The 25688-nt window shown below is 38.4% G+C and overlaps 1 protein-coding gene and 1 non-coding gene across 5 annotated transcripts; both read right to left on the reverse strand.

The window, feature by feature from the left end:
- Positions 1-996: 996 nt before the first annotated feature.
- On the reverse strand, positions 997-6620 carry LOC104107123 (mannan endo-1,4-beta-mannosidase 6). Of its 4 annotated transcripts, none has more exons than XM_009615849.4 (6): positions 6235-6620; positions 3275-3542; positions 2688-2882; positions 2461-2583; positions 2126-2337; positions 997-1651 (listed from the first exon to the last, which is right to left on the reverse strand). In XM_009615849.4, exons 1-6 carry the CDS (start codon positions 6288-6290, stop codon positions 1216-1218), a joined length of 1290 nt encoding a protein of 429 aa, XP_009614144.1. In that variant the 5' UTR covers positions 6291-6620; the 3' UTR covers positions 997-1215. The 4 variants fall into 4 exon arrangements, with proteins under 4 accessions (XP_009614144.1, XP_009614142.3, XP_070043405.1 ...); XM_009615847.4 differs by having other exon boundaries at positions 6070-6620; XM_070187304.1 differs by lacking the exon at positions 6235-6620 and adding an exon at positions 5400-6019.
- On the reverse strand, positions 4309-4409 carry LOC117279384 (U6 spliceosomal RNA). The gene has a single exon (XR_004509796.1). It is a non-coding gene; the product is annotated as a U6 spliceosomal RNA (small nuclear RNA).
- Positions 6621-25688: the final 19068 nt, after the last annotated feature.

Below are 25688 nucleotides of genomic sequence, written 5' to 3' on the forward strand. Positions count from 1 at the left end.
CCAGTAGCCACCCGCAGTACTCTATCTCGTCGACTTCCAGGCTTCCAGCATTGTATCTTAATGCCCTAGTATGAAGAGCAAGCTCATATTTTTGCTTTTTAAAATTGTAAATATGGCTCCAGCACAACCTTTGTGTTAATTATTAATATATTGTTACCTTTCTAAGAGAAATGAACAAGAAAAAAAGGGAAGGACCGCACGTTTATTGTAATTTTGCTTTGTTTGTGCTATGAATAAATTAATAAAAGCTTAGATACCATTATATTTAATGAGCTAAACTACTGAAATTGTTCCTTTGCATCTAAACCCAGGCAATCACATAGTTATCTCAATAAAATTTGATATCCTTGTATGATCCATGTTATAGCTAGCAAGAGTTACAGTGGCATATCCATTAGAACTACTTTTTCCTTAATTACATCATTTCATAGTCTGCTTTGGGATGTAATGTGGACTACAATGTGTTCTGCTTTTTTCACTCTACACCACATGACACACTACATCATTCTTATGTAGGCGCTAACAAACATGTATGCCTGGACTCAATGTGTAATTTCCTATTCTGAATTTGTATGCTAGGCGGTCAACAAACAATTAATGCACGTAATATAGATTGAATTAGGCCGATAAACCGCCCGATAAGAACTAAACCGATACCAATCCGCCCGATATTTTATCGGGTGGCTAGCGGATTAATACATTTAAAAGCCGATAACCGTTAAGCCAAACCGTTAAGAGTAATTAACCGCACAATACGCCCGATAAGCAGCCCTAGCCCAGTGCACTAAGCTCCCGCTTTACGCGGGGTCCAGGGAATGACAGGACCACAAAGGTTTATTGTACGCAGACTTACCTTGCATTTCTGCAAAAGGCTATTTTCACGGCTTGAACACGTGACCTCCTATTCACATGGAGGTAACTTTACCAGTTACGCCAAGACTCTCCTTCATCGCCAAAATACTCCATTAATTATTATTCATCAGGAAAAAAAAAAGATCCAAGGGCATGGCGATAGCTTTTGTATAACGACAACGTAAATCAGCAACAAATGCAGCTATGAACTTTACAAATTCCTTATTCACACAATCTGGCTTATAGTTGTTTCTTATAAGACAAACTTGATTTATGTTCCACATTAAGATGCATATATGTAGTAATCTTTTACAGCTGGTGCAAACATCTCATTCAAATGGCATATCTTCTTACACAAACATGTTAAAGCTCATCACGAGATTGGAAGTCGTCTAGTAGGACATGTTTCTTTCTGCAACCCCAGTGGCATTTCCAAGAACAGAAGGAATTGAAGGTATTTAGCTTTTTAGAATGAAGAGAGACGATGTTCGAGGTTGAGAGTGACTTTGAAAGTACTATTGCATAACCATCATCCATGTAATCTGTTCCTTCTGGAAATACTTGCCACAAAAGACTTCCACCTCCAGCTCCTCCTTTTTTAGTCGAATTCAAGATTGTTTTGTAAACTGTAGCGATTAGTGTATCCCTGTAAGTCGAATTGTAGCCAGGGTCTTTCGCGGAAACACCAAACTCTGCAAATATAACTGGCATGTTGAGATAGTTCTCCGCGTCATCAATGTGTGATTGCATCCATGACTTGGTGAATTCGACATGAGCATCAGAAATCGATTTTGAAATCCTGAGACAGTACAGAAAGTTAGTGGCTGTCGTGCAAATTAGGGGTATATCAATATGATCAGAGGCAGATGTAGCTAGGGGCGGAGCTAGAGTGCCGGGAGCGGGTTCGGACGAACCCACTAGCTTTGGTTCAAACCTTCTATTTGTCTTAAAAGATCCATTAAATATATATAAATTATTAATTTAGAACGTAGTAACTTAAAACGATTAGAATCCCGAACCTATAAGCTTGAAATCATGGCTCCACCTCTGGATGTAGCTTATAGACAATGGGTTCAACTGAACTCAGTATTTTCGACATGAAACATAGATATTGTACGTGAAAAGTCACTATAATTTTAACAAATATAAATTTATGAACACAGGTAAAAAGTGCAATGTTTTCAGTGTTAAGAACTTTAAAAGTTAAAACTCATAAAATTTAAATCCTGGACCTCACTCTGAATATGATAGTGCAATATTTAAGTATGCTTACCAAGAGTCTGGATATATGTGAACTGAAGCGAAATCAACCCCAAGAACCTGATGATTTCTAATGAAGTCAGTTCCAACTTGTTGAGCATAGGAATTTGGGTTGACCTGAGCCCGGTTAGGAGTTGAGAGACCATAGAAACCTTCGAGTCCGATCTCCACTAAATGCTTCGGATCAATGCTCTTCACATAAACTGCCATTTCTTCTATCCAAGCCTATAAAAATATCAATAGGTACTGATATATCAGTATTCAATAACTTCTGTCAAAAAGAATGACATCTAAGTGGCAAGCGCAAAACCTAGTTAGTATTTGCTTTGACAATAAAGTGCGACAAACCTGCAGTTTATCCCCAGAAGGATCTGATTCACAACGTGGTTCGTTCATCAGTTCCCAACCGAAAATAGTAGGATCGTCTTTGTATGTTATGTTGGTAAAGGTATTCACTCTATTGAGCACAGCCTGTAGAAAACAGATTAAAACAAATTCAGACTTGACATTGAAGACAATGCTGCATTGTGGAGTTCACTAAAAGGTACTATAATAGAAAATACTCAAAATAGTACCTTCACATGAGCCTTGTAGTAGCTTTTGAGTATGGGATGAGAAAAGAAATCATCATCAGAAGTTAAATTCAGGCCAGCAGCTTTACCCCATTTTACATACTGGGATTTTCCGCCATACGCTTCCCAGTTGTTGACTAGTGATAGTATCAGTCTGATCTTGTATTTCTTGGCTTCACTCACCACAAAATCCAGAGCCTAAATAACAAGAACATCAATACTTTTTAGCTTTTCTGTTTAACAAGAACTACTACTACTATGTCTCAATCCAGCAAGTTGGGGTCGGCTAAATGAATCCTCGCTGACCACGTTACCTCAGTCCTTTCAAGCTTAGCATATGTATTATAACAACAACAACTACTACTACTACTACTACTACTAGGGTCGGCTAAATGAATCTCCACTGACCATGCTACCTCAGTCCTTTTAAGGTTAGCATATGTATTGCAACAACAATAACTACTACTATGTCTCAATCCAAGCAAGATGGGATCGGCTAAATGAATCCCCACTGACCACGTTACTTCAGTCCTTTTAAGGTTAGCATATGTATATATACGAAAATTTTGGGCGACAAGATAAGTAAGTACCTTGAAAACGTCTTCGTCATAAACAGAAGGAGTTTTCTGAAGAGCTCGCCATTGGCCATCATTAAATGCCCAAGTCCGGCATACTGATAGACCGACAGCAGACGCCTGCTGAAACGTCTCAGTAACTTTTCCCCTTGTGGACTGATCAGCAGCAAACACCATTAACCAGTAAGTATTGAATCCATTCACATAAAAAGGTTGGCCATTCACCACAAATTGGTTCCCACTTTTCTGCACCATTGTCCATTCTCCATCTTCCATCTCTCCCCTGTCATTATATCCATTCAAAAATGCAAAATCAAACTTAGAGAAACAAACAATCCTACAAACATAACAAGAAAATGGAACTGATTCACTGCTTCATCGAATGGAGCACGATTTACATACTTTGTACATACTATAAGTAGAAAACTAGCAGCCACAAAAAGGAATTTAGAACTAAAATTTTTCTCCTGGTTAACCATGTTGGCAAGTCAATGGACAAGTTAAGGTTATCTTGAACAACCTAGCATATATATATATGTATATACACACACACACATCAGGACGTGTCCGAGGTTTTTCTGAATAAGCAACAAGCTTAAGATAATGGACAGAAGTGTTGAGGAGGGAATGATCAAAGCTACCCTTGAAAGCAAAGATCCACTGTCCCCTGCAACTACACATTCATATTTCTATTCTTTTATCAAAACAATTAAAACAATTATCGATATGCATTTCTTCTTGAAAGAAAATTGATCAAATTAATAACCTTGACCTTAAGGAATAAAGGCAGATATTAACTTGTGATATATGGCTTTCAAATTTGGCTCAGATGTCATTATCAATAGAAAACTTTGTGAAAAAATAAAACCAGACCCTTCTCCTTAATGATAACATGCTAACTGTCAGATGGATAGTGGTCCTTGGCTTCAAAGCATTAGAAATAGAGCATTAGTATAGAAGTCTACAAACAAAAAACCAAAAAATATGCACACTTATTGAAATGCACTCTATATTACCAATTCCTTTATATATTATTTTTTCAGATAAGTAAAAATTGAGACAATTTCTCTATTTGTGCATGTCATTCTTGCGCAGGTCATGCTAATCTTCACTGTAACGTTCCAATTTTATCAAATGTCCTAAAAGGGACAGTTCCTTTATAGATTATCCGACCAAGAAAAAATAAAAAATTCTCTGATATAATAAAGAAAATAGTAAGAAGAGGCAAGGCCTTAATAAAACATATAACACTAGAAACTATTACATGACACTGACAGAAAGCTTCCTACTTTTCTTAGCTCCCTGCTTTTCTTTATCTGCACTCTTTCATTTGTTACATATGTGGTAAAAAAGTTAAAGTGAAAAGTAAGAATTACTAAAGAAAGTACCAAAGTGGAAAGTCTCTTCAACAAAACACCCTAAGAGTTAGTTTGCTACATGACATAAGGATAATAATTCTGGAGAAAAATTTGGGATTAACTTTATCCCATGTTTGGTTTGGGGTAATAACTAATCCCAGGATAACTTTTACACTAAAATGGTGGGATTAGGAGCCCGTTTGGATTAGCTAATTGTAAATTGCTGATAAACTTAAAGTGCTGAAAAGTATTTTTAAGTGCTGAAAATGATTTTTTAATTAAACATTTACGTGTTTGGATAGACGTGCTGAAACTGTCCTGAAATTGATAATAAACAGTTGATGTGTTTGGCAGAAAAGTGTTGATAAGTTGTTCTTTTATTTAAATGACTAAAATACCCTTACATCTTTTATAAAAGATTATAAATTAAAAAGTCACTTTGTAAAGAAAAGGATGAACAACGAATATGGAACGAAGAGAAAGTTAGAAAATTTATTTTGAGACAAGTATGTTGTAAATTAAAAATATTATTAAGGATAAACTAGTAAAAGCATTGGTCAAACCAAAAGTGCTTATAAGCTGAAAAACCATAAGTTGGGGGTGACCAACTTATGACTTATGACTGATTTTAGCTTATAAGCACTTGACTTATAAGCATTTTGGGTGTCTACCAAACGCGTAGATAAGCCAAAATATGCTTATAAGCCAGTTTGATCAGCTTATAAGTTTAGCCAAACACCCTCTAGTTATCCCACCCCATGGGATATCTTTCCACAACTCACCCGCTGATTCTTCAACATCAATCGGTCGGACCTCCGCTTAGTTTCACCCAAGCTTCATCCTGGTCATAGATAGATCACCCAGGTTCATGTCCATAAGCAGTGACAATTGCCCTATGAAGACTCGCTTTCACTACGACTCCAGTGGGTTCACTTAACCAAGCCACAACCTATGAGTCGCCGACTCATTCTTCAACAGGCACGCGATTAGAGCCTAAGCTAGTGATGCTTTCGGCTACTGGACTTTTGGCATCTAGGGTGCAACATTCGGGCTAGGCGAACCAAACGACCCCTAAGGCTGTCATCATTCATTGGATTTGAAATCTTCAAATAGAAATAGAAAACAACTTGTATTCTCAGTATGATATTAGAAACTTAGGAACGTCCATTGCTCCTAATAAGTGATCCTAGGACATACCTTAAGAAAAGTTGGCATAAATAGAAGAGCTTAACTTCTATACTCACATAGTGCAATAGAATTTGACATTATCAAGTTAAAAAAATATTGCCACAAAGTGACCTACCGGTGATATGATAACAACCATACCAGTTACGCTAAAAAGTGAGATTACTAACAAAATACATAAAGCAAATTACATGTTATAACAGATTAAAATACAACGGATCTATATTGGTTAAATAGTAAAAAGAAACCAAAAACTGAATGTTTTACCTCAAGAATTTACAAAAGAGGACATGTAATACTTTTCTGCAGAGAAGCAGGAGCGCACCCCAGCTTGAGTAATTGCAATTCCTCTTACTCATAAGTATAGTATGAATCTGAACTGTCTGAAAATATTTAGATAATGAACAGTAGAATAAGAAGAAATTGAAGAACCTTTCAATTTTCAAGCTCCCTATAGTAGCAAACAAAGTGTACCGACAAATTGCCATTTCCTTGGAGAAATCAAACTTTTCCTTATTTTTGTCTTTTCTTTGAGTATTTGCTCATCAAAATTTCTTTTTTGCGGTTTTATATATCCTATTGGAGTATGAAAGTAATTCTACACAAGGATTCGCCTCGTAGATCGGCTAATTATAGTAAGTATGAAAGATTGAACTAAATCTCGGCACTACTATATTCCACATAATGATGCTAAAATTTTGAATCACAAAGTTAGAGCTATCGTTCTTTGAGCCGAACGTGTTTAGGAAATATAAGGTATCGATAATCACTGTACTACCCATACTGCACTGGAATTACACTGATTTATTGTTGTTGTTGTTGTCGTAAAGTTGAGCTATAAAATTACTTAAAAAAGGTTAAAGATTAAATTGTGACATTACTTGTCCAAAATTCCGTGCAACTATTGCTAGGTAGTTACTTCACATTCCATTTTGTTACTTGACAAAATTATAAAAATAGACCTTTTCATATGTTGGAAATAGGAACTCTTCCCACCATATCAATCCCTCTTGCCTTTGGATAATCTCTCTGCTTATTTTACTGCTTCAACTTATCTAGAAAATTAATTTTAATTTATCTATCTATTTATATATCATGACAGTATTATTTTAGGGAATAGCTTAGACTTAGAGTACAACGTTTCAAACTAATCGAGTGAAAATGCTAACTGTGGGATGAGCCTCGTGCATTGATTTTTACGCGTGGTTCATAGATAAGTGAATCAGTTTAACCCTAAAATGATAAATAAATTAAACGAGAATGTATGACTTAGCGTTGAAATCGAGATAAAGAGAAATCCTGATTCCGGGAGCAGAGATTCCGGAGGCAATAGTAACAATATTAATAAGGAGAAAGATAAAATATTATCGAGCTTTGAACAGAGTATAGTATTTGCTTGTCAAAAAATTCGTGTCCCTTACAATGGTTGTAGAGCTCATTATTTATAGCTGCACCTAGGGAACAAAGTCTTAGGATCAAGCCCCTCTTAAATGATAATTATGAGTGCTATTGAAGAAATAGGCACTGAATGTCATATTCTATGTAATGGACCATGTACTTAATGCTATAAAATATTTTCCATTAAATGCTATCGGGTGGCAGGCATTTATTTCGTCTTCAAGAATACCATTCCCTTCGGGAACAAACGAGATCGCTGCCTTCGGACCTGGTTGTCTTCTGTCTTCGGCTCCATGTATCGCTTTATCATTCGAGCATTTAATATGAACATATTTTGCCCTATACAGATAGTCCCCCTTCTTTTCGGTGACATATCCTTGTGTCACTGGGAAGTTGGTAAAGATACCTTTCTTGGCGGAAAATTCTCTTAGCCCCTCTGAAAAGTTTGTGACAGTTGATTAGACGTACGTCTCTTCACATTTAATGCCTCGAAAATGCGTCGTCCCACGATTCAACAACACTCTTGCCGGTTATCGAGGTAAAAATGGCCACGATTTTAACTGCCTATTCCTTTACTTATACGTATCATCCTTCTCTTTTTACACTTCATGACTTTCCAAACTCTCTAAATCTCTCTTTACTCAAACTCATACTTGTTTTTCACTTCCTCTAGTCTTCTTCTTCAGATAACAATGGCCTATTCTTCCAAATATTCCAGTGCTTCAAAAAACAAAGAAAGTGCTGATAATGCTGCTCCTCCCATGGTGAGCACCATCATTCTGAGAAAGGTTATTATAACTAAGGATTTTGAAGAGAAGTACCCTTCTGCTAACCCTCGAACATGGGTTGTTGGCGTATATCTCTCTTCCATTCGTCCTTCTAGCATCCATGATGTGAAGATTGTGAAGATGCTGTGAAGGAAGAGTGTGGTTGTCAAGATTTAAATATCATCGCTACTGACCTGGCAGAGCGAGTGACCTTCTACAAGAAGGGTTTTACGTATGTTTATATGTATCCCTTTACTTTGGGCCCGTTCTCATTGAGTGTGGGGTTTGACTCCGTTATCTTAGAGTTTTGTCTTCGTTACCAAGTCTGCTTGACACAGGTGGGCCCTTCTATGTGGCAGAAGGTAGTATGCCTTCAACGACTATGCCAGGAGATGGGGGAAGAGCTTTCCTTGGCTCGACTGATGAACCTTTATTCCCCCAAGATTTTTCGTAGGGGAATGATAAACTTCAACAAACGTGGTCCATGCTTTGCTTACCAGTATGGATGATGACAACGACCGTAGGTGGATGAAGCGGTTCGTTGTAGTTGCCACTAGGGACATCATCCCGGCCATGACTCCATCCTTTCCTAAATCTTGGAATCGTACACGTAAATTCGATATCTACCCTTTTCTATGATTAAGAATTGTTCACGCCGTTTCCGACTCTTCTTTTTTTGTTATCTCAATAACTCGGTGTATACCTCTAAGGGTCGAGGTCTTAGACCAGTGGGTCCGGAAGATTCTAGATATTACCATGCCTGAGACCCGCCGATGGAAAGAACTGACCCTCAAATACGGGTGGAAGGCCAAAAATCATGGTAAGTTAATTTCCGAATTAACCTCATTTTATCTTTCGTGAAAGAATTTTTGGCTAACTTCTTTTTATACTGAATTCAAGTCTACCGCAGGGCTCTATTTCCATCCCCTAGGAGGACGTTTTGGCCGATCCCTTAGATGCGGCGAGGTTGTTGCAGGAGGCCTTTGCTTAAACGAGTTTGTCAGGCCTACTTCTGGTGCAAGTTCTTCCTCTCAGAGTCTCCGACCAGAGAATAAGCAACCAAAAAGGCGACGCTCCTCTTCGGCAGGGGGCAAAAATAAGAAGGCAAAGAGTGCCTCGACCGAGCCAGCCGCAGATACTGTGGTGATCGATAATGATGAAAAAGCTAGTGATGATGAGGATTCTATACATAGAAGACAATGATGTTCATCAGCTCAACAAGACGCTCAACCTATCGAGTTAGTTACACCATCCGAGGACGACGTCCGAGCACTTTGGGAGGAATGTGATATAGTGGAAGATGCCAACTCCTATTTTTGAGTCCCAGTCGTTGTTCCCGGTATAGTGAGACTAGGTACCGGGTCTCTTCTATCTTTGGTTGATGAGCAACCAATAATTAGCAATACTTTTGCGCAACTGCTTCTCAACCTGCAACGCCATCAGCTTTACCTCCTTTTTCCGTCAACTCTGCCTTCTCCCACAGCAACTGCTATGTCATCTCCACAGGTCGCAGACACCCGAGAGGAAGATGTCCCTCCTCCCCAGTCCCTAGTCCATGGGAATTTGGGGCATAATTATTTTCCCCCTCCGAAGATCCTCAGATGAGGAAGAGCGTTTCCCTCTCGGTCTCTACTAGGTGTCATATGTTATCCCGGCCAGTGGAACTTGCTAATTATCTGAATCTTTTTGCTTTAGAGGAAGATACGAATAATATATTCCCTCTCAGGAGAATGTATGATAAACAACGCCATGCACCATGCAGCAACGGTATGATGTTTGCTCTCTCTACTGTTTCTTCTAGCTTTGCTATGACAAGATTTTTGAGTTGAACTTTTGCTTTGTAGGCCAACTTCCTTGCTTCCAAGGGCCTTCAGAAATTGATCCTCGATAAATAAAAACTTACATCCGAGCAGGATCAACTATTGGCCGAGAGGGATTAACTTACCACGTGTCTCCGATATTAAAAGAGAAGACCGCCGAAGCGAATGATCTCGAGGATCGGTTGCGGCTCAGCAAAGAAGAAGTAATATCCCTCGGCCAGGAAGCCTCGCAATTAAGTGCACAATTCCAAGAAGCCAAGGCTAAATCGTCTAAGGTTCAGAATGTTGTTCTTGCCGTTGCCGATCCCTAAGCTGCCTCTATTGAAAGATTGAATAATTTGGAGGCAGAGAAGCATAAGAGAGTCATGGAGCACAATAAAGTTTTTAACTCCACTGTCCGTGACCTTGATGTCAGCCTCTAGGCCGCTAGATATGCGCAAGATAAACTTTTGACCGAGGTTGACTGCCTTAAGGTAGAACTTCAATGCCGAACGACTTCCCTCATTGTTGAAAAGACATATATTATGTACAACATGAGGAGAAAAACCTTGGAAGAGGCCAAAGCGGGCTTCATTAACTTTGATACCGAAATTGCCAAGGCTCGTAAGTTGGAGTCAACTACCCAAAAAGGTCTCTCGGTCCAACATATTGCTACCGACTCTTATGGTTTCGGTTCCTAGTTCTCGGGAACTGAATAAGAACCTGAAGGGTATGATGCTGAAGGACAAGATGGTGAAGGCCGAGATATTGAGTCGGCGGTGGATCCGCCTACTTCTGCCGGGAGTGCAGGTGCTTCTCTTCCTCCGAATTCCGAGGGTGCAATAGTTTAGATTCTTGTTTATGTTCTTTTCCATACCTTTGTATTTGTGCCGCTTCGCACACTTATTGTCTATAGAAGTGTTTAAGTATTGAGCAAGTTTTTCTCTTTGCATACTTTTCGTTTAAGTATTGCACAAGTTTTACTTTTTTGCGTCGAGTTATGCGAGGCTTCAGGTGTATTGTTTCCTGAAATCACTTGGGTTCCGTGTATAAACTCTTCCGGAATCATCCCTTTACCGTGATGGTTTAATAAGAGAGGGACCTCTTATGTTTACGGTGCTCTTGAAGAAGATGTCTCATGTTCATTATGACACTAGCATTTAAAGTACTTGTTTAACTTTCAAATGATAAAATTAATTCATCATACGGACAAGAAACAAGATAAACATAGAAGGACTTTACTTTATTCCTTCCATTTCCAAAAGTATATAAGCATTCATTATGCTGAAAGTAATTGTCATTACTTGTGGCTAACAAAGAAATTGCTATTACTTGTGGCTAACTTGTACAACTTATTTCTCCGGGACTGGCCGTGCAGTCCCTGGTCCCGATGATACAACTATTCATGGTTTTTGTAATCCCGGTCGATGTGGCATTCATACTGCCATATTCTTATATCATTCCCCCAGTGTTTGAATGTAAAGAATGTGAATTGGAACACTGGAAGTCTTTCTCCTTTTAAAGGTTCCACTAGTGAATGGTTAGATAATTTTTAGTTCGATAGCAAGATTCACTTCCCCTTAGGAACTTTTTCTATCGAGCCAAAGATTATCTAACAATCTCCTAGTGGCTTGCACTCGTGAACTGTCAGGTAACTCTTGGCTCATAGAAAACTTTGCTTCCCGGTAGGAATTTTGCTATAGAGCAAAAGGCTATCTAACCGCTTCATAGCGGCCTGGTGCTCGCATGCCTTGTCATTTAAAGGTCTTATTCCTGCTGAGGAAGCTTCATTTGTAGTATGCTTTTTGTTGCTGCTTTATTAAAAACCTTGTCAGAAAAATCCAATTGGGAAGAAAACTAAGCAAAGGGAAAAAGAGTGCAGCACATACTTTCAGTATAGGCGAGGCTCATCAGCAATAATATCTTTTGAGGTGTGCCACATTCCAGTTGCTCGGCAACTTTACTCTGTCTTGATTTTCCAATTTGGATGACCCTTTTCCAGCGACACCTAAAAACCGATAGGGGCCTTCTCACGTCGGGCCCAACATCCCTGCGTTGAGCTCCCGAGTGTTGTGAGTTACCTTCCTTAAAACCAAGTCTCTTATTTTGAAATAACAGAGGTTGGTTTTTCGATTGTAATATCTTTCCATTTTCTGTTTCTAGGTTGTCATCCTTATATGTGCCAAGTCCCTACATTCGTTGAGCAACTCTAATTTGACCAACATTGCTTCATTGTTTGTTTCTTCGTCCGCCCGGAAATATCTCAAGGTAGGTTCCTCTACTTCCACCGGGAACATGGCTTCCGCATCGTACACAATAGAGAAAGGAGTCTCCCCGGTGCTTGATTTGGCCATAGTTCAATATGCCCACAACACTCCTGGTAGTTCTTCGGGTTATTTGCCTTTAGCTATTTCCAATCTCTTTTTGAGATTTTGAATAATCACCTTGTTTGTTGATTATGTTTGACCGTTTGCACTCGGGTGATAAGGTGATAATGTGATCCTTTTGATTTTAAGGCCTTCAAGGAATTTTGTGATCTTAGCGCCTATTAATTATGGCCCGTTGTCGCAGGCTATCTCTTTTGGTATCCCAAATATGAAAATTATATTCTCCCACAAGAAATCTACCATTCCGCGTTCTTCGATTTTCTGATAAAGACTTGCTTCAACCCACTTAGAAAAATAGTCAGTTAAAATCAAAAAAAATCTTACATTACTGGGGGTCGGGGTAACAGACCGACTATATCCATCCCCCACTTCATGAACGGCCATGGAGACAAAATCGAGTGCAGTAGTTCTGCCGGTGGATGTATCAATAGTGTGTGGCGTTGATATTTATCACATTTATGTACATAAGTTTTAGCGATTTGTTCCATTCGGGGCCAATAGTATTCTGCTCGGATTAACTTTAACACCAAGGAATATGCACCTGAGTGATTCCCGCAGACCCCTTAGTGGACTCTCTCATGACATAGTTAGCTTTAGAAGCTCCCAAACATCGGGCCAACAGGCCTTGGAAGGATCTTTTATATAGTTGACCTCCCTTGAAGTTGTACCGAGCTGCTTTAGTGTGCAGTACCCAAGATGCCTTGGGATCTTCAGGCAGTTTTACATGCTTGAGATAGTCAATGATCTCATTTTGCCAGCCTCAGACCAAATTGATCGCGTTTACTTTGTAATAGTTGTCTGCGTCTAATACCGAATGCATATGTTGCATGACCGTACTGGAGTCCGATCCCTTCATTTTTATGGATGATCCCAAATTGGCTAGTGTGTATGCCTCTGCATTTTCTTATCTCGGGGTGTGGGTAATTGACCATTCTCTGAACCGTGCGAGCAGGGCCTCGACTTTCACTACATACAGTTGCATGCATTCCTCTTTGGCTTCAAAGATCCCATAGACCTGATTTACTATCAATTGGGAGTCACATTTAATTTTAATGACCTCAGAGTACAGTCCCTGGGCTAGCTCGAGTCTTGCAATCAAAGCTTCATACTTTGCTTCATTGTTAGTGAGAGGAACTGCTCATATGGCCTGCCTTAGGGTTTCTCCCGAGGGCGTGGTTAGCACTATGACGAGCCCGGACCCCTTCACATTGGAAGCTCCGTCCGTGAAAAATATCCAAACTCCTGATGTTGATTTTGACACCATCACTGCTTCTTTGGTAGCTAAAGGTAACAGTCCCGAACTGAAATCAACAAAAACTTGTGACTTAATTGTAGTCCTAGGTTTATACTCTATGTCAAATTCACTTATTTTGACCGCCCCACTTGGCCAACCTACCTAAAAGTTCAGGTTTATGAAGAATATTCCACATGGGAAAAGTGGTCACCACGGCTATCAGATGACATGAAAAATAAGGCCTAAGTTTTTGAGAAGCAACTGCGAGAGCCAAGGCCAATTTTTAAAGATGTGGGTAGCGAGTTTCTGCTCCAGTTAAAATTTTACTAACATAATAGATAAGATACTACCTATCTTTTCCCTCACAGACTAAAACACCATTTACCGCTACCTCCGAGACCGTCAAGTAGATAAGCAGTTATTCGCCTTTCTCTGGATTTGACAGTAGTGGAGGACTCGACAAATAATTTTTCAAATCCTTCAAGGTATGCTGACATTCCGGAGTCCATTCAAAGTTGTTCTTCTTTTTTAGGAGCAAAAAGAAGTGATGGAATTTTTTTGAAAGATCGGGAAATAAATCTGCTTAAAGCGGCCAGTCTTCCTGTCAGCCTTTGTACCTCTTTTATACTTGAAAGCTAGTCAGTGATGTCTTCGATGGCTTTAATTTTATCGGGGTTAACTTCGATCCCCCGTTGCGACACCAGGATTCCCAAGAACTTACCAGAGCTGACTTTGAATGTATACTTCTCGGGGTTAAGCTTCATGTTGTGCTTTCTTAAGATGTCAAAGCTTTCTTGCAAGTGTTTAAAATGATCACGTGCGCTCAAAGACTTGACTAGAATATCATCTATGTAAACTTCCATTGTTTTCCCTATTTGTTTCTCGAACATTTTGTTTACGAGCCGCTGATAAGTGGCTCCGATGTTCTTTAGCTCGAAAGCCATCACATTATAACAATACATACCGAAATTCATTATGAACGAAATTTTTTCCTGAACCTCCGGATTCATTTTGATTTAGTTGTACCCGAAGTAAGTATCGAGAAAACTCATTAACTCGTGCCTGACCGTCGCATAAATCATTTGATCAATTCTTGGCAATGAGAACGAGTCTTTTGGGCACGACTTGTTTAAATCCTTATAGTCTACACACATGTAAAATTTATTATTTAGTCACTATACTTTACCTCTCAGATTGAACCGATATCAAGCAAACGAGTTACCTCTTCTTTGACGAATTTGTTTCTTACCTCGGCAATATGACGTTTTTTCTATCTTACTGGAGGGATGTTGGGATCCAGGCTTAGTTTGTGCACGACCACTTCTAGGGGGATACCTGTTATATCCGCATATGACCATGTAAAATAGTCAACATTGAATTTAAGAAATTCATAAATCTAGACCTGAGCTCGAGGTTTAGCCATGTCCCAAGTGAAACTTCCTCTCCAAGAACTTTTCAAACAACGCAATTTGTTCAATTTCTTCCATGTGGATTTTGTTGCGACTATTTCTTCTGGTACTGGAAATATCTTGGTACTTGATAGGATTTCGACAACTCCTCTCCCTGGTTGACTCCGCTCGGCTCGGGAGCAGGCGCTAGTTCCTGTAATTGCTATGTTGCACGTTCCTTCCCTTTGCTACTGAAAATTAAGATTGCATTCATCTCCCTTGCTGACGGTTGGTCTACTCTTATTTGTTTAATTCCCTCAGGAGTTGGGAACTTCAGTAATTGATGATACGTCGACGGCACGGTCTTCATCTCGTGCAACCATGGTCTCTCCAGGATAATATTATAGCCCATATGTTACATCATATAATTTTATATGTTGAGTTCATCATAAGTTAGTCCAGGTAAGCACAAAGAGCAAGAAATTTATTAAGTATATGAGTGTTTAAAACCATGTATAGCACATGGTGGAAGGTTTAGAAGTTAAACGAATAGAAGAGAATAAGTTTCGTCAATATAACGTAACACCACGTACCTTAGTATTTGGATGCGCCGTAGTAAAAACCATGTGAGTTGGAAGAGATTAAGGTCGTACATAAGGTCATAGATATAAGACCCCGTAAGTTTGATGAATTTCGAAACCATTATCTATTGCCTTGATATTGTATTTTCTTTTAAGTGCAACAATTATTCTAGAAGTTTGGTAAATATAATTTTATATAGTTATTAATATTACTATTTTTTTAGATAGGCTTTAAATTATACACGTGATATGAAGAAGTTTATAAATGAGATTTTCTTTATTATAATGGTAGAAATTATCTTCTCATAAGAAAAAAAAAGTTATCTTTTTACCATTTTGAGAACTTATAGTACAAACATTTGTACTACTGATAGTTGGATGGAGAAATTATAATTTGATAACATATATTTTCTAGATGTCATAATGTTTATGATATATTAGTATAGATTAAATTTATAAAGCATTTATGATTTTTTAATAATAGAAATATGATGAGTTGATTATTAAATGAATTAGATAAATTAATTGGAAAATAACCATGTAGGTGCATGTAAGGGGGTTTATCATCTTATATATGTTATTGTGATATTGTTTTAGATGAGCATGTGTCATCAATTAAGGAAAGAGTGGAAGGGGGAGGATCCCACGTGTAAGAAGGAGGGAGTGATATATATACATATGTAGCTTATTTTACTTTAGGAGATGGAGGTCTTAAGGAATACATATGCAGTACCTTATATTAGGCAGTGGAAACGTGAGTTATGGAGGCAACACCTTCTAATTTGATTTTCTTCAATTCGGCTCAATATTTTGTGATTTGAGATATAGTAGCAACACTATTTCCTTTCCAACATAGCAGTAGCATTCTCTTTCCATTAATAGCAGCAACACTAAGTCATCCAAAGATGAATTTGAGGTATGTTAAGACTAATCCTTCCTTCTCTGGGCATGATCCAAGTAACGAAACGTAAACGTAATGTTATTCTATAAGTGGTTCTACTCTTAGTAGTTAAGGACGATATTCAATGTAAAATTATATTCAAGACCGTCTAAGTATATTTCTAATTCCCTATTGAGGCAGACGATAAATATGTTAATGGTCATAATGTAATGTCATATGCATCTTCATTTACCATCGAGCTATGGCCGGTCAGGCAGTCATGCACTTACCACCGAGCTATGGCCGATTGGGCAGTCATGCATCTTCATTTACCATTGAGCTATGGCCAGTCGGGCAACATGCATACCACCGTGCTACAGCCGGTAGGGCAATTACCACTGATCACTTGGGCAGTCATTTTATGATATGAGTAATAGTCCCAAAGAGAAACATTGAATATATAAGTATAATTAGTATGCATATCATGGCCCTCACTGGCACTTCAGAGGTTCAGGTTAATTCTTATATATCTCTCACTCATGTTGACTTATTGTTATGTTTCAGTTCTGCCTTATATACTTAGTAAATTCTTCGTACTGACATCCATTTGCCTGGGGGCGCTTTGTTTCATGCCACACAGTTGTAGATAGACAAGGAGAGGATCCTCCACTGTAGGCTGTCTCCAGATATCAATTTTTGGTTGGTGAGCTCCACTTCTTCCTGAAGTATTGCCGAGTCAGGGTTCTGTATATGTTATTTTGTTTTATGAGGATGTCGGGAGCCCTGTCCTGACTTATATATTATGGTCATGTTTTCTTAGAGGTTTTGCAAACAATGTCTTGTGTATAGTTTTTGGTTTGACATGTCAACAGCCTTGTCGACCCCTATGTATCTATATAAATATTTTTAAATTAGTTATGCGAGTTAAGTTCTAATATCATTAGTTATATATATATATATATATATGGCCTGTAATGGCACGTGGCAAGTATGACAGTAAACAAGGATAAAGTACGTGGCACTCGGTTGAGTAGGACCCGTGTGCTAGTCCTGGACCTCCGGTTTAGGTCGTGACACCATATCGCCGTCTGCTACCTCAAAAAAGGTCGTCTTCATCACCCCCCCGACATTCGTGGGCAGCAAGATCTCTCTTGGGGTTGTTGCGCTTGCCAGGTTGAACCCGGCGAGGAGTTTTGTGAACGGAATGATACTTTCAGTCAACTTGTCTTGCTCCAACACTCTCCACTGAATAATATTGGCCGAACTTCCTATGTCCACCAAAACGCGTTTAATTTTAAAATATAAGACATTTAAAGATATTACCAAAGCATCGTTGTGCGGTAGCAGCAGTCCATCTACATCTTCTTCCGTGAAAGTAATATCGTCCTCAGCGACTTCCCGGAGTCTCACTTGTGGGTTACCGACACCTTCGTCTTTTTTGCCGCAAAAAATATCACACCATTAATCTTGTTTCCCCAAAAATCATGTTGATCGTCAAAAATGGAGGATCTTCTCCTGATTTCAAAGATTCCAGGTTATCACGATTGCGACCGTAATTATTTTTAGCCCGATCACTTAAGAATTCTCTGAGGTGGCCATTTTTTAGCAACATCGCCATCTCTTCGTGCAAATGCCCGCCGTCCCCAGTCCGATGACCATTGGTCCTATGGTATTCACACCACAAACTAGGATCCCTCTGACTAGGATCGGATCTCATCGGTTTTGGGAACCATTCTTTCTTAATATTCCTCATAGCCGACACCAACTCCACTACGCTGACATTGAAGTTGTGTTCGGAAAGCCTAGGTAAGAGGAATCTCGGGAACCTAATAATTCCTTATCCTGCAATGACCTGTTATTCCGGCCGTGATCAACACTTCTATTGGTAGCGAATCTATCCGTCGAACGGAAACCTCTACCACGTCCTTCGACCCTTTCATAAGGTAAAAACCAACCTCTTGAATATCATCGATCTGTGTCAATATCATCCTTTAATTTCTCCTTATTCTTTTTCCGGTCCCGACCCTTGGTTGATGCCGGGAAATCGAGATGATCATCCTCAATTATTATCTTTGACTCGTACCGGTTGTGAACATCTGCCCATGTTGTTTCCTAGAACTCCATCAGACTTTCTTTCAACTTTCGGTAAGAATCAGAACTTCTCGGATTCAACCTTTTACTAAATACTTCAGCTGCCCACTCGTCTGGTACGACTAAGAGCAACATCCTTTCTTTCTGAAATCTGGTCACGAACTCTCGCAGCAATTCAGACTCTCCTTGTGCAATCCTAAATATGTCGGCCTTTCGGGCTTAAACCTTTCTGTCCCCGGCATGGGCCTTGATGAAGGAATTTACGGGCATCTCAAAAGAATCTATTGAGTGGTCGAGCAAGAGCGAATACCATGTCAGGGCCCCTTTATAAGGGTCTCCCCGAATTTTTTCTATAAGACAGAGTCAATTTCATGTAGAGCTAAATTGTTTCCCTTCACCGCCATTATATAGGTGGTGATGTGCTCCTGAGGATCCAAAGTCCCATCATACTTCGGGACGTCTGACATTTTGAACTGCTTAGAGATCAACTCTGGTGCCGCGCTTGGTTTGAACGACAATCGAGTGTACTTCTTTGAGTCTGGTCCTTTTAATACTGGTTATGCGCCCGCAATGTGATCCATTCAGGCATTTATTTCCCTCACAAACCGCATGAGTTCAATTTTAAAGGGATCATTCTCACTATTGTTACTGGATCCGCTACCGTTCCCCTGGCCCTGTCAAAGCCAACTTCTCCCCTCGGGGTATTGTTGTCGACCCTCTGCGTTGTTTGATTTGCGGGAGCACAGGGAGGGGCGGGACCTCGTCCATTCATGTTGTTCGAAGTGTATGATAATGCTTGTCTCAATTCTGTCATGACTTGATCCTGTCGTGACAGATGGCCCATAATGGCCTTTTGTTGCTCCCTCAGGATCCTTACTGTTTCAACGACGTGCTCGTCTTTAGCATCATAAGGAGTTGCCTCTCGAACATGTCGTGGATATTACCCGCTATGAACCGGCGTGGACTCATCCCCCTCGTTGCGAGTCTGATCGAATCTTCATGCTAAGGTTGATTACCGTGGGCCTCAACGTTGTGTGCGATGTTGACATCATTATCTGCCATTTTCTATGATTTTTGCTAAGAACAAAGAATCAAACAGGTTAGTAATAGATGCAAGGATCAACTCAATTATACAACTGTCTAAGCCCCACTGTGAGCGCCAAATAGTTTGCCCGTAAAATGGTATAGTTGAATTTATACGTGGTTTATAGACAAGTGAATTGATTTGACCCTAAAATGTTTAAAAAATTAAACGAGAATGTAGGACTTAGTATTGAAATCAAGATAAAATAGTAAAGTTTCGGGAGCAGAGCTTCCGGAGGCAATAGTAACAATATTAATAAGCAGAAAGATAAAATATTATTGAGCTTTGAACAGAGTATAGTATATGCTTGTCAGAAAATTCGTGTCCCTTACAATGGTTGTAGAGCTCACTATTTATAGCTGCACCTAGGGAACAAGGTCCTAGAATCAAGCCCCTCTTAAATGACAATTATGAAGGCTATTGAAGAATGTGTAACGATAGGCAGTGAATACCATATTCTCTGTAACAGACCATGTACTTAATGCTATAGAATATTATCCATTAAATGCTACCAGGTGGCAGACATTTATTTCGCCTTTATGAACACCATTCCGTTCGGGAACAAATGAGATTACTGCCTTCGTACCTGATTGCCTTTTGTCTTCGGCTCCACGTGTCACTTTATCATGCGAGCTTTTAATATGAATATATTTTACCCTATACATGCATAAGAATAATGCTGAATATGGTGTATTAGTAATGTTCGTATTAGTTATGATGGCATTAGTTATGTTTGCATTAGTTATGCTGACATATTTCTTAGCCATTGTTAGGTCTGATGTATTAAAGCGTAGCACAATTTCTAAAAGAATTATTTTTTTATAAAAATACCCTCATAACTAGTTCATCATTTTATCTTTTTAAAAGAAACATATGTTGAGGAATATTTTTATATGAAAAAATTTTAAAAAATTATTTAATTTGTCTGCCTATATTGTAGTATAAAACTCAATGTTTATTTATAAAAAAAGGGCAAATATATAGACGGCCCCTTAAACTTGGCTCTGGTTTCTATTTTGACACCTTAATTTAGCGCTTTTCCTATTGAACACTTTAATTCTATTTTGGTGTATACTATTTAAACACAACGCATGTCCGGTCAAAGGAGCGTTATGTCCACACATAATAAGCGCGTGAATGTTATTAATATTTGCTTAGGTGGATATTCCAACGGTAAAAATAAAATCCACCCGTTAGATCCACTTTAAAACACCCGATTTTCCCATTTTTTCTCTCAAGAATGCCCTAATTCCTCTTTCGTTTTCTTCCCTTGCAAATTCGCCATTTTCCCCTTCTACTAAAGCTTAGGTGCCCAAGCTTGAATCTTGATCTGATTTCTTCCTCATCTTTCTCGTTTATCAGTTCCATGTCATAAAAATCAACAACTTCTCGCAATGGAATGGAAATTTGCCACTGTGGATTTAATGCGCCACTGACTATATCATGGTCATCTGCAAACCCAGGTCACCGATTTTATGGTTGTAAATTGGTAAGTCGATCGTATTATTTTTGTTAGACCCTTGAATTTCTTAATAAAGAAATCTATTTTTAATTTTTTTGGCCGCATTTCTTTTTGAATTTTGTAGGGTCGATGTGGCTACAAATATTTCAGATGGCATGATGATGAAGTGCCTGACCAAGCTAAGAGGGTTATACGGGGTCTGTTGAAAAGAGTCGAAAGAACTGAGAAAACAGTTGCGTAGTTGAAGTGGTTATGTGTTATGGTGGTAGTGCTGTTTCTATGGATTTGGCTTTGGTGATGCTGGTGGTTTGAAGAACAATATAGTATTTTTATGATATGCTAGTGCTAATAGTGTTGTAGTTGCTGCTATTAGTTCAAGAAAAATATAGTATGTTGGAAGTAAGTACTAGGAATTTGGCCTTTTGTTAATGTACACTATCTTGTTATGAATGAAATGGAAATGACTAATTTTTAATGCAAATTTAAGTTCAGCTGCACTTCCATAATGTGTTATGAATGAAATGCAAATTCATATTCATGAATTGAAAACATAACTGCCTAAACATTCCATTGCATAATGTGATGGACTAGCATTACATCCAAGCTAAGAAATAGAGCATTGTTTTGGTCTACAAATTACAAAAAATAGAGCATTATTTTCCCAAACATATAACTGCCCAAACTAGTAAACTCTAATAGAGCACAACTGCCCAAACAAAAAACTGGTAGTGACATCTTAGATAACATAAATAAAAACTGGTCTGCTTCACAGTGTAGATGCAACTGAACTTGTTTAACTTGAAAAACCTTTTTTCCTTGCTGCACTCATTTGCTGAAGTTGTGACCTTGTCACTGCATTTCTTCCTTTAAACTTCAATCCGGGGGGCTTAAATCCAATGTCTATGTTAGTTGCAGATGTATCCTTGAATGCCCCATCTGATATGACTCTCTCAGGTGATATACCAGGCTGTAAAATACAATGAATTAGTAAAAAAATAGAACAATTCCAGCCCACAAAACTGCATTATAATAAACTATACACCCTTACATTCAGGATAGTAGTTCCAGTCATAGTGTCAGTGAAAATTCCAAAACCAGTATGCCTTGGCCTTTTATGTCCAATGGTTGCTGCATTAGCCGAGCCTCCTCCTAGTGTAGTTCCTCTTCCTTTTCCCCTACCTAGTCCATGGCCTCTTCCTCTTTCTCTTCCTCTACCAAGCCCAGTTGATTGGTTGTTGCTTTGTCTTTTGACAACACTTGTATCCTCGCATATAAAGGATGGATTGCTTTGTTGAGATGGTATTTCCTGAGATGATCTTGGTGGAGGTGGTGGCATATTTTGACTTTGTTGAGTAGCACTTCTTGGAACATGCTAAAAGAAGTAAAAGAAAAGAATATCAGAATTGCAAAAAAAGAATGTAAAAGACAGGATTACAAATATCAGAACTTACCCCTTTCCTGCATCCTGATTTGTTGTGTCCTGTTTGTTGGCAGTTTGAACAAGTCATCTTTACCCCTTTCTTTGATAGTTTACCATGCTTTTTTCTTGGTTCATCCTTGGCTTTTCTCCTACATCTCTTTGGTCTACCTGGCATAGGTTTAGGTTTCGGAGGCTCTATCGATGGATTTGTTGAATCCGACCACATCTTCATGTTGGGAATTGGTTGAATGAAATGCTGATAACCTTTAAGGAAAGTTTCCTTCCTATACCAGTAGGCAACATAATCATCTGGGTCTATTTCTCTATCATAGAATGCACATACTGCATGTTGACATGGAATGCCCCTCAACATCCATGATCTACAAGTACATATCATGGTCCTAAAATCAACAATGAATCTGTACACACCTTCATCAACTTCAAACCCATGTTCTGCATTTCACATACACCCAAGTCTCAGCAAACTTCCTCATTTCAATAGTCCTATTCATGATTTTATGTCTAATTTCTTCCAACATAGTTATAACAGACTTGTGCCTAGGACCTACTATCCAAGAATTGAATGTTTCACACATGTTATTCTCAATGACATCGCACTTTGAATCTTCTCTAAAGTATGCCCTACACCAATACTCTTTATCATACTTTAACAATTCTTCACATATCTTATAACCAAGCTTATTCATTGCTTCCAGTTCTTCCTTGAATTTTATTTCATAAGATGCTTTGGCACATCTCCAGAATTATTTCCTCCTTTCTTCACCTCTCCAGTTCTTGGACCAGTTAGACCAAATGTGTCTAGCACACATTCTGTATTCTGCCATTGGTAGTAATTCCTTTATAGTTAGTACTAGTCCCTACAAAAAATAGTAATAACTGTTAGTGGACAATATATATAAAGCAGGAAAAAGAAAAATTAAAAGTTGATTGTAACTTTACCTTTTGCATATCTGACATAACAGTTAAGCCAACACCATATCCCAACTGTAAATCTGCAATCAAATATGTGATGAACCAGCTCCAGGAGTGTTTTGTCTCTTGATCAACTACAGCCCATGCAATAGAAAATATTTGATTGTTCCCATTTCTACCAACTGCAACAAGTAACTCACCCTTGCAGATTCCCTTTAGAAAACAACCATCAAATCCTATAATTCTTCTGCACCCTTCTAATCATCCTCTTTTCAAAGCATCTAAACATAGATAGAAATAGACAAACAGATTCTTGCCAGGAATAGTCTCACTATCTGTTCTGATCCAGCATGAACTCCTAGGATTTGTTTGCTTAATAATATTAGCATAATCATCAAGTATGTTAAATTCCATCCTCAGTCACCTATGAATTGACTTATCACCCTACACTTAGCCCTGTAACAAACAGTCCTTCCAACATACAAACCTAACTTATCCCTCACCAAATTCTGAATCTTCCACAACTTAATATTTGGCTGAAAAATAATCCTATCTTTATACTTATTGGCAATGTACTTAGAAGTACATAATTTATTCTTATTTTTGGTGTTGCACTTATGAGCTGGATGGTACTTCTTCACAGTAAAGTCACACGAATCTCCATAATTGCTTGCATACAATTCCCAGTTACACTTGGCTCCTTTACACTTAACTCTAACCCTATCCTTTTCATTAGGCCTAATTGTTAGTTGCACTTTGTTCTCCACAGCATATGAGGCTACTGCTTTTCTAAACTCTACGTCATTTTCAAATACCACACCAAGCTCAAAAATAGCAAGGTAACAGTCAGGGTCAAATCTTACCTTTTTACTTCTCCTTCTAGGAGGTAAGTCAATACCCCTTTCAGCTAAAACATCTAACTCATTTGTGCTATCATCACTTCTAATATCAGAACTGGTGTAGTAGTCTTCATCCCATCCTAATTTTTCATCAAACCTGTCCTCTTAGATGGTTTGCCAATATCCTCAAAGCCTTTATCTATTCCAGCTTCTCCCAGAATAATCTCTTCAGTTGGAGTAGGTTTCTTTCTTTGTTTCTTCTATTTTTTCTTCTTTCTTCTTTCATGCCTTAATGAAGTGAGCTTTTCATTCACATCACTATCATCATCATCATGAATGTTATCTAATTCAGACTCACTACTTGACAGATCTAATGCCAAACTAGCATCTATGTTTGTTGTTTCTTCAGCCCCTTGTAAATTCTCACCTGCAACCCCAACATCAGCTAGATTTTTCTCAGGCACAGATGTGTTATCTGCAGCACTTTCTTGGACATTTATATCCTCTGGAACAGTAGATGTTGCCCTAGCCTCTTTATTTAATATATTTCACTTGGTTCAATAACTTCTGGCCCACATAAAAGGCCACATGGGACAGTCTCATCAAGCAACACAGGCTCATTAACTACATGCTTAATATACAAATCTAAATGATCAAGATGATTAAGGTGACAAACTATATTATACAGTTGTTCATTATTTTCAATCAAGACAAAGTCATTAGATTTAGGATTAATTAAATAAAAACCCTCTACCTCAGCATAACCCATATCCTTTGTATAGGACAGAAGCTCAAAAAAGAGAAAAGTGGTCCTTGTCTATCATGTGACCATCCTCACCCCTCTCTCCTACATATCTCGGGACAAGATCCTTGACAATATGTTCACCATGGTGAAAATCGACAAGAATATATTCATCTGCAGACATGTCTAGACCCTCGAAACTTCAGTCATGACCAACTCCAGTCATGACCAGCTCTAGTTACGACCAACTCCACTCACCACCACTGTCAAAAGAAGCAAACGATTACCCGTATTAGTAATATAATGGCCAAATAGTTGACGGACAGTTGAATCTAACTCAAAATCGATGAATATTCCACCGAAAATCGGTTTTAATGTAGTTTATTAGGGTTTATTAGGCTAAAGAAAGGGAATTTTGGGTGGAAGATCAATTAAGTGAGGCGAGGTATGTGGTAAGGTAAAAACGGGGTTTTTTATCCGACCTGAATAAATAAACACGTGTCAGACTATTATTGGTATGTTATTCCACGGGGGAAGCGTTTAAAAATACGCGCTTAAGTTTTTATAGCCCGGTCATGCATTGTGTTTAAATGGTATAGTCCAAAGTACAGTTAAAGAATTCAATAGGAAAATAGCTAAGTTAAGGTGTCAAAATGGAAACTGGAGCCAAGTTTAAGGGGCCGTACACCTATTTGGCCTAAAAAAAATATGCTAAATATTTATTTATTTACTAGGGATATAATTTTATTTTTCACTTTCTTGGATTATTTCAAACTTGCCTTAATATAATAGTATATTTTAATCAAGCATAAATTTTGAAGGACAATTTTGTTTTTAACTAAGCTAATGCATGCATTAAAACCAATGTATTGTTAATACCA

The sequence above is a fragment of the Nicotiana tomentosiformis genome, chromosome 10 (genome assembly GCF_000390325.3).
Source record: "Nicotiana tomentosiformis chromosome 10, ASM39032v3, whole genome shotgun sequence".
Lineage (NCBI taxonomy): Eukaryota > Viridiplantae > Streptophyta > Magnoliopsida > Solanales > Solanaceae > Nicotiana > Nicotiana tomentosiformis.

Excerpts from the sequence above, each read along its gene's own strand:
- LOC104107123 (XM_009615847.4), bottom strand. The coding sequence starts at position 6,290 with ATGGCAATTTGTCGGTACACTTTGTTTGCTACTATAGGGAGCTTGAAA. Across the intron at positions 2,883-3,274 it reads ATGACGAAGACGTTTTCAAG|GCTCTGGATTTTGTGGTGAG; the intron begins GTACTTACTTAT and ends CTTGTTATTTAG. Across the intron at positions 1,652-2,125 it reads CACATATATCCAGACTCTTG|GATTTCAAAATCGATTTCTG; the intron begins GTAAGCATACTT and ends GTACTGTCTCAG.